General features: G+C 61.8%; 1 protein-coding gene across 1 annotated transcript; it reads left to right on the top strand.

The window, feature by feature from the left end:
- The first annotated feature begins 1581 nt into the window (after nt 1-1581).
- Nucleotides 1582-13670, top strand: RNPEP (arginyl aminopeptidase). The gene is made up of 11 exons (XM_081114583.1): nt 1582-2066; nt 5702-5842; nt 6274-6422; nt 7278-7394; nt 7959-8194; nt 9380-9493; nt 10247-10359; nt 10486-10594; nt 11336-11560; nt 11922-12064; nt 12955-13670. The coding sequence occupies exons 1-11, from the start codon at nt 1638-1640 to the stop codon at nt 13111-13113; spliced, it is 1935 nt and encodes a 644-aa protein (XP_080970709.1). The 5' UTR covers nt 1582-1637; the 3' UTR covers nt 13114-13670.
- The last annotated feature ends 1063 nt before the right edge of the window (nt 13671-14733 follow it).

The raw sequence follows: 14733 nt of genomic DNA, 5'->3' as shown, positions 1-14733 counted from the left end.
GTCTCGGTTTTGTTTGCATTGTAACGGCCATCGCTTCCGTGCTCCTGGCGTTTGCATGTCGGTCTGTAGCTCTTCACGCTCAGAAGGGCCGCCGGTGACTAGGAGAGCGGCGTAAGGACAAGGCCGGGAACGGCGGAGAACCTGGTCAAGGGCCAAACCCCTCAAGGCTATCGCGGTTCCGAACGTCCGTTCCTTATGGACCGGCCCTGGTGGGTTGTGTGTATGTGTGGGATGCGCACGTGTGTTTGCCATTGTCTTAGGGAACTGTCTTCAGCTCTGCATGTCGGGAGCCGTCCTGGGGCACAGGTGAACCTTGTGGAATTGGGGGTGGGGTGGGAGGAAAGCCTGAAACGATGGAAGACCAGCTCTCTCTGGGGAGCTTCCCATGTGGTCCCTGCACGTGCAGGACGCTGGTGGCGGGGGTTCCTTGCTCAGGAGAAGAGCCCGCGGTTGAGACAGATGAGTACAGCCCACTGGGGGCGGGGGGTGGGGGGGTGGTTGGGGGAGACAGGAGGAGCTGTGCCAGGCGGGGTCCCCGGCAGGAGCCCAGTGAGGACAGGTGCTCAGTGAACAGTGGATCCCGGCTCTGCTCCCCCCCCCCCCCCCCCTCCCCGCAGTCACTGCAGGCAGCTCTGACATTGGAGCCGAACCCTCCCCTTTGTTCATCTCCCTCAGCGGCGGCTCTTCCTTTCCTGTCCTCATAGATTTTACCACAAAAACCTGCTGGAATGTTATTGGAATGAAGTTTTGTCAGTGTTCCATCATTTTTTAGCACAAACATCCCGCACACCGTATTTTGTTAGATTTAAACCTCGGCATTTCTTTTTTGAGAGTGCTACTTGAACGGTATTTTTAAAATTTCAAATTTTATTATTACTAAGTAGAAATGCAGTTGATTTTACGTATTGTATCCTGTAACCTTGATGAACCCATGCTTTTCATCAGTTCTGGAAGAGCCCGAGATGTGTTACATTCTAGGCATTTAAAGTGAATAGTAATGAACGCAGTTTGGGGAAGGGGTGGGTGGTCCTCACAGTGCTCTGCCCCTCCCGGGCGTGGCCCAGCACACGGATCGTCACGGCCTGTTTTCTTGCCTGGAAAGTGCGCCAAACGGAGCCCAGGACCGGGCTGTGCCGGACCAGCTAACGTTGTCCCCCCGCAGCCGGCGAATGGCTGTGTGGTGTGCGCAACAGAAATGCTTTGCGACAGAGAGGGAGTCATTTCAAGGCGGAGTTCTGATCGCCCATAGGTACCAGGCGCTGTGATCAATGCCACGCAAAGGGGTTTCCAGTTTACGGATTTCACTGACCACGACGAGGAAAGAGAGAAGCTGACCTTATATGGAATTTTTAAAAAACCAATAAGCGTTGCATAAAATAAGTATTTTAACACCACGACGCTGGGAAACATGATATAATACTATTTCCTTTTATGAAAAACTCTGGGACGGGGGCGTGGTCCCGGCTCAGATTTCTGGAGGGGGCGTGGCCCTGCCCGGATTTCCGTGGGGGCGGGGCCTGCCGGGAGGGCGGGGCCAGGGCGGGGCCGCGGCGGCGCAGTGCGCTCGGGGCGGGCCGGGGCTCGGGCCCCGGTGCAGGTCGGCGGCCGGGCGAACCGGCAGTCGGCGGCCGGGCACCATGGCGAGCGGCGGGGCCGCGGGCGGCGCGGGCCGGCGGGCGCTGCACTCGGCGCGCGCGGAGGACGTGGCCTCGGCGTCCAGCTTCCGGGACTTCGAGGTCCTGCACCTGCACCTGGACCTGCGGGCCGAGTTCGCGAGCCGCACGCTGAGCGGCTCGGCGGTGCTGGACCTGCGCTGCCTGGTGCCCGCGGGCGCGGCCGAGCTCCGGCTGGACTCGCACCCGAGCCTGGAGGTGACCGCGGCGGCGCTGCGGCGGGGGCCGCCGGGACCCGGAGAGCCGCCCGGCCCCGAGGAGCCCGTGGGCTTCCGCACGCGGCCCTTCGCGCGCTACGGCTGCGCGCTGTGCCTGAGCCTCCCGCAGCCCCTGCCGGCGGGCGAGCGCTTCCAGGTGCTGCTCACCTACCGCGTGGGCGACGCGGGGCCCGCGGTGAGTGCGCAGGTGGCGCCGGGGTGCCCCCCGCAGAGGGAGAGGAGGGGAGTCCCATCGCCCAGCCCCCGAGGTGCGGAGCCGCCTCTTCCTCCAGGCAGGCCGCCCTGGTTCCTTCCCGCGGCGCCTGCCCGGCAGTTGCGGTGACCTGTCCCGACTGCCCCTCCCAGGACCCGCGCGTCCAGTTCCGTTTCTGCCAGAGGAAGGCGCCTTGCCCTGTGCCTTGCTCAGAACACGGGCTCTTCACCAACGGAACTGCAGGTCCCAGGGCGCGGGCGCCCGAGTTCCCAGCCAAGGGCCACTGGGCTTCTGCTTTAGGGGGGCCGGTGGCCCAGCCCGATGCTGACTCAGGGCCACAGGCAGGTCATGACTTGCTTGACTTCTGGGAAGTCCGGGTTTCGATGATCAAAGTCCGAGCTGGACTTAGAGTGGGTAGTAAGGTGGCCTCCTCACTGTGGGTGGGCTCCTCAATCTTAAAGGGGGGGCAGGGCAGGTATTGGGAATAGGAGGAGGGAGCCCATGTGGCCAAGCACTGGCAGAGCAGGAAAACCCGGTAGGGCAGCGGTTCTCAACCTTCTGGCCCTTTCAATGCAGCTCCTCATGTGGTGACCCAACCGTAACATTATTTTCGTGGCGACTTCATCACTGTCATGTTGCTACTGTGATGAATCGTCACGTAAATATCTGATCTGCAGGGCGACCCCTGTGAAAGGGTCGTTCGACCGCCAAAGGGGTCGCGACCCACAGGTTGAGAACCGCTGCGGTGGAGGGTTCTCCCCGAGATGGGGTGGGTTATGAGTTTCCCAGGAGGCTGCCTGCCTGGGGCTGAGCGGTTTATCTGCTTGGCCCTTTGCCTTTGGCCCTGGGAACAGCTCTGTTTCCCTCTGCCGCCGCTCGGGGAAGAAAGGAGCCTTAGGATAGAACGCATGGCCCCTGACATGAAGTGTCGGAGCGAAATCGCTGCCGTGTAAGACGTGATGGCGGACAGCCACGCTCTGCAGTGTCCTTTGCACCAGGAAGGCTGCCGTCGATGGCACTTGTAGGTTCTGCTCCTGACGGCCCATCCCAGCCAGGGCTCTCGCCTTCAGCACAGAGCCTGTGCCTCTCCTGGACTTCGGACCCTTTCTGTGGTGTGTGTGCTGCCTGCTCCTTCATTCTCTTTCCTTCGTGTTATTAAAAGACAAGCCCTGGCTGGTGCGGCTCAGTGGGTAGAGCGCCGGCCTGCGGACCAAAGGGTCCCGGGTTCGATTGGGCACGTACCTCAGTTGCAGGCTTCTCCCCGGCCCGGGCCCTGGTCGGGGGGCATGCAGGAGGCAACCCGTCCATGTATCTCTTTCACATCCGTGTTTCTGTCTCTCCCTCTCCTTTCCACTCTCTAAAAAATCAATGGAAAAAAATACCCTTCGGTGAGGATCAAAACACAACAAAGAAGCAAAGATGATGAGTAAGGACTTATGGCCAATTTAAATTACATTTTATTGATTTTTTTTACAGAGAGGAAGGGAGAGGGATAGAGAGTTAGAAACATTGATGGGAGAGAAACATCGATCAGCTGCCTCCTGCATGTCCCCTACTGGCGATGTGCCCGCAACCAAGGTACATGCCCTTGACCGGAATCGAACCCGGGACCCTTCGGTCCGCAGGCCGACGGACGCTCTATGCACTGAGCCACACCGGTGAGGGCACCAATACTTGTTATGATGTGCCAGTGATGAGTCTGTGTTGAGGGAAGTTCAGTGAGTTGCCTATATCTGAGCTGGATACAGTGTCAACTCCTTCATTTTTTTCATTAATAGCATTTATTTTTAAAAACAGTTTAGATTAACAGAAAAACTGAGCAGACGGTAGTTTCCATATACTCCCCGCCCCCACCCCCCCACAATTCCACCCGGCAGCCTTTTAAACTGAGATACATTTGTAGCGGCCAGAGCTCCGTCCTGATACATTATATTAGCTCCGTGCTGATACATTGTATTAGCTCCGTCCTGATACATTATATTAGCTCAATGCTGATACATTATATTAGCTCAATGCTGATACATTGTATTAGCTCAATGCTGATACATTGTATTTGCTGAGGCTGCAGTTTGGTCCGGCTTCCTGATTTGTTAATTAGTGTCCCGCGTATTGAGCTGCCCTTGCCTGTGAGCATTTCCCAGACTTGCCTGGTTTTGGTGACCTTGACAGTGTTGCGGGGCACTGGTCAGGTGTATGGTAGGATGTCCCTCTGCTGGGATTTGCCTAATGTATTTCTCATCACTAGACTGGGGTTGTGGGATTTTGGTGTTGTTTTTTTTAAAAAAATAGACTTTTTTTTTTTTTTTTACAGCCGTTGTAGATTTACGGCAAAATCAAGTAGGATTTCACCAGGTCTAAAGGGCCGCGCTGTCCCATCATATTGAGGGTGCGTGGTGTCGGCGTGAATGTGGCTGTTGGGTGCTGACCCGGTCACCTGGCTGAAGCAGGGCTGCTGGGCTCTCGTTAACATTCACACACACACACACACACACACACACAAAAAAAAAATGAAGAAGCACCCAGTGTGCCCGTGGGTGTTCCTGTCCCTCTTTAACGTAGGTCCCCAGTGCCTCTGTTCAGAGCCCCCTTTGCACCTGCCCAGGTAGGCGCCCACCTCGGCCAGAGCCCACCTCCATGTCACAGAGCCCCATCCGCCCACGCCTTCCAGCACGGTGCACCCCCTTCCTTCCCCTCCACCCTGCGAATCCTGCTGGCGCCGGAGGCCCATCCACAAAGTTTCGCTTTCTCTTGAAACTTCCTGGAACTCTGTCCTTTTCTGAACTCTCCGTGGCCTTGGGTGCCCGCGTGCCCGCCTCCCCTCCGCGGCTCTGGCTGAGATTCACGGGGACTGACTTCTTGCTGCCGGCGAAGATCGGGTTTCCGGCGATCATTCCGATCGGCCCAGGGTTAAGGGTTAACGGGAAACAATGCAGAATCGCAGCCGGGGCCTCGCGTGTGAGATGCGCTTCAGCTGAAAGGGTCCGTCTGGAACGGAGGACACGCTGGGACCACAGACTCCTCCCCACTTGGGCTCTGCTTTTCTGTCACAGGTTCAAATGCAGCTGCTGTGGTTTTCTTTCTTTTTTTTAAGGATACTTTAAAAAATATATATACTTTGATTGATTTCAGAGAGGAAGGGAGAAGGAGAGAAAGGGATAGAAACATCCATGGTGAGAGAGAATCATGGGTCGGCTGCCTCCTGCACGCCCCCTCCTAGGGATCAAGCCCGCAACCCGGGCCTGTGCCCTTGACGGGAATCGAACCCAGGTCCCTTCGGTCCGCAGGTCGGCGCTCTATCCATTGAGCCACACCAGCCAGGGCGGTTTTATTTTTTTGGTGAGAAGGATGTGGGAGGAAGACAGGGTGACAGGTTCCGAGACCCGGTCTGGGATTCGAGGGGACCCATGGGGCCCTATGAAGTGGATGCTGCGCCTTGGCCTGGGTGCCAGGGTGGGTTGGACTCGCAGGAGGAGAGATCGTCCCAGTCAGAGCCCTCAGTCTCTGGGTGGCACCGAGAGTGGGGATGGCCTGGGCCTGCTCCCTCCCCGCCCTCCTCCCTGGCGGGGCTGAGTTCATGGGGGTGGGGGGCGGTGAGCTCTGAAATGCCTCTCCCTTAGGTGTGCTGGTTGGCCCCCGAGCAGACGGCGGGAAAGGAGAAGCCCTTTGTGTACACCCAGGGGCAGGCTGTCCTGAACCGGTCCTTCTTCCCCTGCTTCGACACGCCTGCCGTCAAGAGCACGTACTCCGCCCTCATCCAGGTAAGGGGAGACCCCGGGACCTGCCTCGGGACCATGCCTGACGTCTGTCCAGGAAAGATTCCCTCCGCCTTCAGGAACCTCATTTGCCTGTGCTCAATCCCCTCGGTTTAAATCTATTGGTATTGATTTCAGAGAGGAAGAGAGAGAGACATTCATGATGAGAGCGGACCATGGACCGGCTGCCTCCTGCACGCCAAGCCCCCCCCTCGGCCGGGGATCAAGCCCACAGCCCGGGCATGTGCCCTCACCGAGAATCGAACCCTGACCTCCTGGTTCATAGGTCAACGCCCAACCACTGAGCCACGCCGGCCGGGCTAAATCCCCTCAGTTTAGCACAAGCTGGGGGCCGGGAGGACTCTGGTCCCCGTGCAGGTGGCTGGGCCTGCTGCTCGCCAGGCCCGGCAGCAAAGGCCCCTCCGCCCTCCCCTCAGGTCCCCGACGGCTTCACCGCGGTGATGAGTGCTGACACCTGGGAGCGGCGAGGGCCCCACGGGTTCTTCTTCCGCATGAGCCACCCCATCCCCTCCTACCTCGTCGCGCTGGCCATCGGAGACCTGGCCTCGGCGGAGGTGGGGCCCAGGTAGGAGCCACCCCCCCCCCGCCCCCGTCCCCCGCAGGCAGGGGTGGCTGGACCCCAGGCAAGGAGGCCTCTGAGCCCTGGAGCTGCCAGGTGGGTGCAGCTGGGGCACCTGAGCCCTCTGTCCGCAGTGTCCGTGCGGCCTGAGTGACCTGGAGGCCCTGCTCTGCCTCCTCCTGCCTCCCTCCGTCCATTTCCAAGTCTGTGGCTGCCATGGGGTCACCACCGGCCCCACCGTTGTAGCTGCTGACCTGGGTCCTGGGGGTGTGGTTGGGGCTCAGGCAGCAGGACTGAAGGTTGACCTTTTTTAGAAAATATATTTCTGTTGATTTCAGAGAGGAAGGGGAAGGGAGGGCGGGAAGGGCGGGGGGGGGCGGAGAAACATCCATGATTGAGAGAGAATCATGGATCGGCTGCCTCCTGCACGCCCCCTTTTGGGGATCGAGCCCGCAACCCTGGCATGTGCCCTGACTGGGAAGCGAACCCTGACCTCCTGGGTCACAGGTCGACTCTCAACCACTGAGCCACACCGGCTGGGCTAACGATTGATCTTTACCGGCCCCTGATATGCTCCCGTCCCTCAGACCTTTAAAGCAAAAGGCAAACCCACTCGGGAGCTGAGGGCCCGTGTCCTGGGCGCAGCCTCGCCCGCCCGCCGCGCCGGCTTCTCACAGGCGCTGACACGCCCCACGGTCCCCCGTCCGTCCCTCGGGTGGGCCCGGCCTCCGGCTCCTGGCCGCACTGCCCCTGGCCTTTGGCTCAGACGTGAGGCTGAGGCGGGTTCTCTCTGGGGGCTTTCGGGACGGGCCCTGCAGGTCTGTGAACAGCCCGGGTGCCTCTCTGCTCGCCCGTCCCTAGGAGCCGGGTGTGGGCCGAGCCCTGCCTGGTCGAGGCTGCCAGGCAGGAGTACGATGGCGTGATCGAGGAGTTCCTGGCCACAGGAGAGAAACTCTTCGGACCCTATGTTTGGGGCAGGTGAGGTTCCTGTCGACTGTCACGTCCCTGGCTCCCCAGCCCCCCTCTGCCTCCTGAAGCAAAGCGCCCCGTCCCAGAGGTGAATGGGGGTGGGGTGGGGGTGGGGGTGGGTGAGCAAGACCCGGATCCCTGGTGCAGAGCGGACCCGTGACCTTTCCCTGGGCCATAAAACCGGGCCCGGTGGTCGCGGAGTTTGGAGGTCCGGACCTTTGCCAGCTCATCTCCCCGCCTGCTGGAAGCTGCCTGCACCCAGGGCTCCTTAGCCAAGTTTACACAGCCCGGCCAGCCTGGCTCAGTGGCTGAGCATCAACCTGTGAAATCAGTAAAAATACTTAGAGTGATGGCTCCATGGCCACCGGTGAGCTTGGGGTGCTGCTTGGAGGCAGAACAGGGGACAGTTTTGGGGAGCAGACAGGGAGGGCAGTCCCAGCGAGAGCGTGGAACTGAGGAGCCTGGTGCCATCTGAGCCCCGGCCCCCTCCTTCGCGCCCGTCCAGTGTCCAGGATGGGGAGGGAGAGGGGGTCCGGTCCGGAGCAGGGCCTCACGACCCCCCGGCTCCCCCAGGTACGACGTCCTCTTCATGCCGCCTTCCTTCCCCTTCGGGGGCATGGAGAACCCGTGCCTGACCTTCGTCACCCCCTGCCTGCTGGCGGGGGACCGCTCGCTGGCCGACGTCATCATCCACGAGATCTCGCACAGCTGGTTCGGGAACCTGGTCACCAACGCCAACTGGAGCGAGTTCTGGCTCAACGAGGGCTTCACCATGTACGCTCAGCGGCGGATCTCCTCGCGCCTCTTCGGTGAGCGGCGCGGGGCCGGGTGACCTCCTGGGCCGCGGGGGGAGGCGGAGGTGCCCCGGAGGGGACCTCGGAATAGCTGCCCACGGGGTGACTCACCGGAGCGGAGGCCTTCGGGGGAGAGGTGTCCCAGGTTCACCCCGGAATCGCGTCCCTTCCCGAGCGAATCCCAGGCCATCAGTCACCGCTTCCCGCCGCACACACCGGCGTCGCCTGGGCTGAGGGAAGTGCAGCCTTCAGCGGTTCCCAGAAGCCCGTGGTGTGCAGGGGTCCCTCTGCTCAGAGAGAATGAGAGCCTGCCTGGTCGGTCACGCAGCAGAGGAGGCCGACCTCGAAGTGAGCCCAGATGTGCTATTTTTTTTTTTAATTGACTTTTTACAGAGAGGAAGGGAGAGGGATAGAAAGTTAGAAACATCGATGGGAGAGAAACACCGATCAGCTGCCTCCTGCACACCCCCCACTGGGGATGTGCCCGCAACCAAGGTACATGCCCTCGACCGGAATCGAACCCGGGACCCTTGAGTCCGCAGGCTGACGCTCTATCCACTGAGCCAAACCGGCCAGGGCAGATGTGCTTCTTATTAAAAAAAAAAAAAAATTGAATTCAGAGAGGAAGGGAGAAGGAGAGAGAGAGAAGCATCCATGATGAGAGCAAATCATTGATGGGCTGCTCCCCGCACACCCCCCAGTGGGGACCGAGCCCGCAACCCGGGCATGTGCCCTGAACGGGAATCGAACCCTGACCTCTGGACGACACTCGGCCACTGAGCCACGCCGGCTGGGCTGTCTGTGGTTCCTCACTGGCCACCAGGAGCCCTGCCAGCCCATGTGCTCCCCGAGGCGCAGGTGGGACGCTGAGGCTGGGGGGTTAGGAACTTGCCCAGAGCCAACACTTGCCTGGTGCCCCCCCACCACACACACACTCTCTTCCCACAGTCACTGTGGGAGCCAGAGGAGGCGAGACGCCGTGGGGAAGATCTTGGGCGATGGTTCCTCCTGTGATGGGGGCAGTCAGTGAAATGCCTGTTTGCGGAGCTCAGGATCCTGCCTGAGCCTGAAAATGCACCGGCGCAGGAGTCTGTCCTCATTCTCCCTGCGGCCGCCAGGGGGCAGCGCAGCCTCCTGTCCGGACCGCGGCCTGCAGGGCTGACCCTTCTCTCTCCCGGACTCTGCTCCCCCCCGGTCCAGGGGCCGCCTACACCTGCCTGGAGGCCGCCACCGGGCGGGCGCTGCTCCGCCAGCACATGGACGCCACCGGGGAGGAGCACCCGCTCAACAAGCTGCGGGTGAAGATTGAACCAGGTCCGGAGGCCCCGCCCTCTGTCACCCCCCTCCCCATGGGATTGGTCAGTGGGCTCCCAAGACCCTCCCCCGGGGCGGAGCCACATGGAAGTCACCCGCTCAACAAGCTACGGGTGAAGATTGAACCAGGTCCGGAGGCCCCGCCCTCTGTCATCCCCCTCCCCATGCGATTGGTCAGTGGGCTCCCAGGACCCTCCCCCGGGGCGGAGCCAAACCCTGCAGCCCGACCTACAGCGGATCTGCGCATCCTCCGGAGGTCCCACCGCCCGGGCGGTGCCAGGGTCAGGCCTCTGGTCTAGAAGGCGCGCAGGTGGCGACCAGCAGGGCTGGTCTCTCTTTTTATTAAATTTTTATTTTATGGATTTCAGAGAGGAAGGGAGAAGGAGAGAGAGAGACATGGACGATGAGAGAGCATCATGGACTGGCTGCCTCCTGCACGCCCTGCCCTGGGGATCGAGCCCCAACCCGGGCCTGTGCCCCGACCGGGAATGGAGCCGTGACCTCAACCACGGAGCTGGCCCTCCGGCCGGGCAGGGCTGGCTTCTTTGTTCTCCTCTTAGCTCCACGGTTATTGGCCCTTTGAGGTCCTTCTGAGGTGCCTGCGGGAGGCCTGGGTGGGTCCGCGGTCCTGTCTGGCTGTTCCCGGGCGTGGCTGCTTTGAGCTCTCCCGTCTGAGCTGAGCCTGGAGCTCGGGCACAACCGCGAAGGACACGGGTTGCCCAGGCTCAGACCTCACCCGCTGTCCCCGGCCAGGTGTGGACCCGGACGACACCTACAACGAGACCCCCTACGAGAAAGGCTTCTGCTTCGTCTCCTACCTGGCCCACCTGGTGGGCGATCAGGATCAGTTTGACAGGTTTCTCCAGGTACCGGCCACTCGGATGGGGAGAAGGGCAGGGAAGCCGGGGGCGGGGGTGGGGGGGGGAGGCTCGGGGACAGGGCATCTCCCCACCTTGGGGCTCAGGCCCACGGAGAGGCCCTCCTCCTCCCAGGCCTACGTCAATGAGTTTAAGTTCCAAAGCATCTTGGCAGACGACCTCCTGGAGTTCTACCTGGAGTACTTCCCGGAGCTAAAGCAGCGGAAGGTGGACTCCATTCCAGGTGAGCGGGCCGGCCTGGGGGCAGGAGGGGCTGTCTGACCATCTGGCCGTACTGCCTGCTGTCGTCCAGAGGATGCTGCACCTGCTCATCCAGCAGGTGGCACTGGGGAGCAGACCAGGCCCCAGGCCCCAGGCCCCAGGCTCCTCCCTCCTCCCTCCTCCTTTTCCTGGAACCTGGACCACTGGCTCACACCCTGGGCTGGGCCTGAGCCCTCGGGGGCAGGAGTGGGGGCAGGAGTGGCCGCAGCCTTGCCCCGAGCAGAGCAGGGAGTTGCCTCCTGCAGGGAGGGAAGGCCCAGGGCTGCCTGAGAGAGAGGAGGCCGCCCCATCACAGGGGTTGCTGGACACAGCCCCCTGCGCCCCCCCATCTAGCCCCAACTCACCCCATCGTGGGCTCCGGGAGGCAGCACCCCTGACCCAGGTGGCTCGGCCGTGCACCCACCGGCTGCCTCCAGGCCCGCCTTCCAGGTCACCAGCCTCCACGGCCAATGAGAGTTAATCATTACGCTGACAGCCCTGCCGGCCGCGTGCAGAGCTCCCCACTGTGTCTGTGCGTTTAGTCCTCACCACGGAGGCAGGGCTCGCCCCGGTTTCACATAAGATGGGTGCAGAGGCGAAGCGAGGGGCCCAGCCTCCTGCTGGTGGGCAGCGGAGCTGGGATGGGACGGCAGGGGCCCGGGCCCGGGGCCGTGAGCTGGCCACGAGGTCAGTGTCTCCTGGTATCATCTCGTCTCGTCTCCAGGCTTCGAGTTCGACCGCTGGCTGAACACCCCGGGCTGGCCGCCGTACCTCCCGGACCTGTCCCCCGGGGACGCGCTCATGAAGCCTGCGGAGGAGCTGGCCCAGCTGTGGGCGGCCCCGGAGCTGGACATGCCGGCCATCGAGGCTGTGGCCATAGGCTCCTGGAAGACCTACCAGCTGGTGTACTTCCTGGACAAGGTCCTCCAGAAGTCCCCTCTGCCGCCCGGTGAGAAAAGGGGTGATTTCTTCCCCCCCCAATATATTTTTATAGATTTCAGAGAGAGGGAGGGAGAGGGAGGGAGGGAGAGACACCTCAATGATGAGAGAGAATCATGGATCGACTGCCTCCTGCACGCCCCACACGGGGGACAGGGCCGGCAACCCGGGCATGGGCCCTGACCGGGAATCGAACCGCGGCCTCCTGGCTCCTAGGTCGACGCTCAGCCACGGAGCCACACAGGCCAGGCATCATTGATGTTTCTCTCTCCCTCTCCCTTCCTCTCTGAAATCAATAAAAAATATACACAAAAAAAGATGAGTAATAAAAAGTAAATATTTAGAAAGATACTGACCCCTGTCTTTTCCAGGGAACGTGAAGAAGCTGGGGGAGATGTACCCGAAGATCTCGGGCGCCCGCAATGCGGAGCTGCGGCTGCGATGGGGCCAAATCGTCCTTCAGAACGACCTCCAGGAGGACTTCGGGAAGGTCAAGGACTTCCTGCAGAGCCAGGTGGGTCCCTCGCGTCCCCAGGCCCACAGCCCGCAGCTCCAGGTCCTCACCCTTCCCTGGAGCAGAGGGAGGGGGCGGAGGAGAGCGGGAGGGTCTGCCCACAGCCCCTCAGGAGGGAGGCCCAAGGACGAGGAGGTGAGTGATCGAGAGGCTGTGGTCCCAGTGCCCCTGGGGGGGGCGGGGCTGTGTCAGGGGCAGGTTCAGACCCTGCTGCATCCCAGGTCCCTGGGGAGCTGCCTGCTGGGCACGGGCCAGGGTCTCAGGAGCCCAGGCAGAATCCAGGGGGAGGGGCTGGCGGCAGAGCCCTGCTCAGGTCTCTCCCCTGGGCGGTGGCAGCCCAGCCCTCCTGGGAGGTCCAGCCACTGAGGCTGTGTGCCTTTGGGGCCTGGGTTATCTTTCTTTTTTCCTTTTGTATTTTTTTGGTTAATCCTCACCCGAGGCTATTTTCCCATTGATTTTTAGAGAGAGTGGGGGGGGGGAGGGGAGAGACAGAGAGAAGCATCCATGTGAGAGACACATATCAAGTGGTTGCATCCTGCACGTGCCCGACCAGGGCTGGGGAGCTGCAACCAGAACCAAACCCGGGACCCTTCAGAGCGGCTGACGCTCTGTCCCCGGAGCCCGACTGGCTGGGCCGGGCCCTGGGCTGGGACCTTCTGCCCCATCCTTGCTCCGAGCCTCTGAGGAGCCCCCCTGTACGGTCAGGTGTGAGCGTCCCTGGTGCCCTGGAGCCGGGGGAACTCTGGCTTCTCTGGGTGTGTGGGAAGCTCCTCCCCCGCTGGCCTTCGGGCACCTGCCCGACTGCCTGGGACCGGCCCGGGCAGGGGCTGGACAGACCCGGAGCCGGCCACGTAGGCACGCGCACGTGTGCATGTGTGTGTTCCCTGCAGGGGAAGCAGAAGTACACGCTCCCGCTGTACCGCGCCATGATGGGCGGCAGCCAGGCAGCCCGGGCCCTCGCCAAGGAGACCTTCGCCGCCACCGCCGCCCAGCTCCACAGCAACGTGGTCCACTACGTGCAGCAGCTCCTGGCGCCCGAGAGCAGCTAGAGGCCGTCCCCACGCCGCCCGCCCCGCCCCGTGCCGCCCTGTGCTGCTTCCGGAACGATCCGCCCCGTCCCCGTCGCCAGTCCCCGCTGAGATGTGCTCCCTCGACGGCCTGGTCTCCGGGCCCGAGTCTGACACGTGGGGGCTGCTCTGGGCCCCGAGACCGGAGACCCCCCGGCCCTCAGTGCAGGCTGCTCATGGGCAGGCCTTCCTCCCACTGGAGGGTCAGGGCGAGGGCAGAGCACTTGGCCCTCGTTGGCTGATTTTTAAAAAGAATATGTTTTTAAATGATTTTTTTAGAGAGAGGAAGGGAGAGGGAGAGAGAGAAACGTCATGGATCGCTGCCTCCCGCACGCCCCAGAGGGGATGGAGCCCACAGCCCGGGCCTGTGCCCTGCCCGGGAATCGAGCCGTGACCTCCTGGTTCACAGGTCGACGCTCAACCGCTGAGCCACACCGGCTGGGCCCTCTGGCTGATTCTCGACGTTCTGTGCAAACGCCTGCGTTGGGGTCACTCCCTTTTCAGGGTGAATCTGTATTTTAATAAATCTTTTTAACCGGCGCGTGTTTAAGTTGGAGTTGTGGATCGAGGGGCTGCCAGATTCCTTCCCCTCGGTGCCCCCCTGGGCAGGCGTCCCAGGACGGTCCCTGGGGAGACCCCGAGGGCCACAGTGTCCCCGTCGTCGGGGAGCCCGGCTGCAGGGCGTGCGTGAAAAAACCACAGCCACGTGTCCTATCACGCGTCCAGGAGGAGCGGGCGACGAGCAGCACCCCGTTCCCGCAGTGCCCCCTGCGGGTGGCTCCTCGTCTAGACCCGGCTGACGGCTGGTCTGGCTGACGGCTGGTCTGGGTGACGGCTGGTCTGGCTGATGGCTGGTCTGGCTGACGGCTGGTCTGGCTGATGGCTGGTCTGGCTGATGGCTGGTCTGGCTGACGGCTGGTCTGGCTGACGGCTGGTCTGGCTGACGGCTGGTCTGGCTGATGGCTGGTCTGGCTGACGGCTGGTCTGGCTGACGGCTGACGCGTGAACGTGCCTTTTGTTTGTCCTTCTGGAGCCTCCTCACCAGCCCCGGGGCCGCCCGCCTCGCCTCTGAGCCTGGATGACCTCACGGCTGGTGACCGGGTTCTGACCTCCTGGCCTCCACAAGGGGATCTCAGCAGCTAGCAAGTCGGGTGGGGCTCTGGGGTGGGGAAGGGGAGGGTCGCAGAGAATTATTTAAATACTTCTTTGTTAATCCTTGCTCCAGGATATTTTTCCATCTATTTATTTATTTGTTTATTTAGAGTGGAAGAGAGAGGGAAAGACAGAAACATCGATGTGAGAGAAACACATCGACTGGTTGCCTCCTGCACACCCCTGACCAGGCTGGGGAGGAGCCTGCAGCCGAAGTGCACGTGCCCTTGACTGGACTCGAAACCGGGACCCTTTGGTCCGCAGGCTTACACTCTATCCACTGAGCCAACCAGCCAGGGGTAAATACATTTTTAAGTTGCTTTTCTTACATGCAGGGCACCCCTGAGCCCGCTCTGCCCCGGCGGTGGCTCTGTCCTTGACTGCAGTTATCCACACGGGCCTCTCCCCGTCCTGCCCTGGGCTTGGGAGGAACCAGCGGCAGGAAAGAGG

Source organism: Myotis nattereri (assembly GCF_964212035.1).
Source record: "Myotis nattereri genome assembly, chromosome: 20".
Classification (NCBI taxonomy): domain Eukaryota; kingdom Metazoa; phylum Chordata; class Mammalia; order Chiroptera; family Vespertilionidae; genus Myotis; species Myotis nattereri.
The sequence above is the reverse complement of the archived record's forward strand: the minus strand, read 5'-3'. Positions and strand labels throughout refer to the sequence as shown.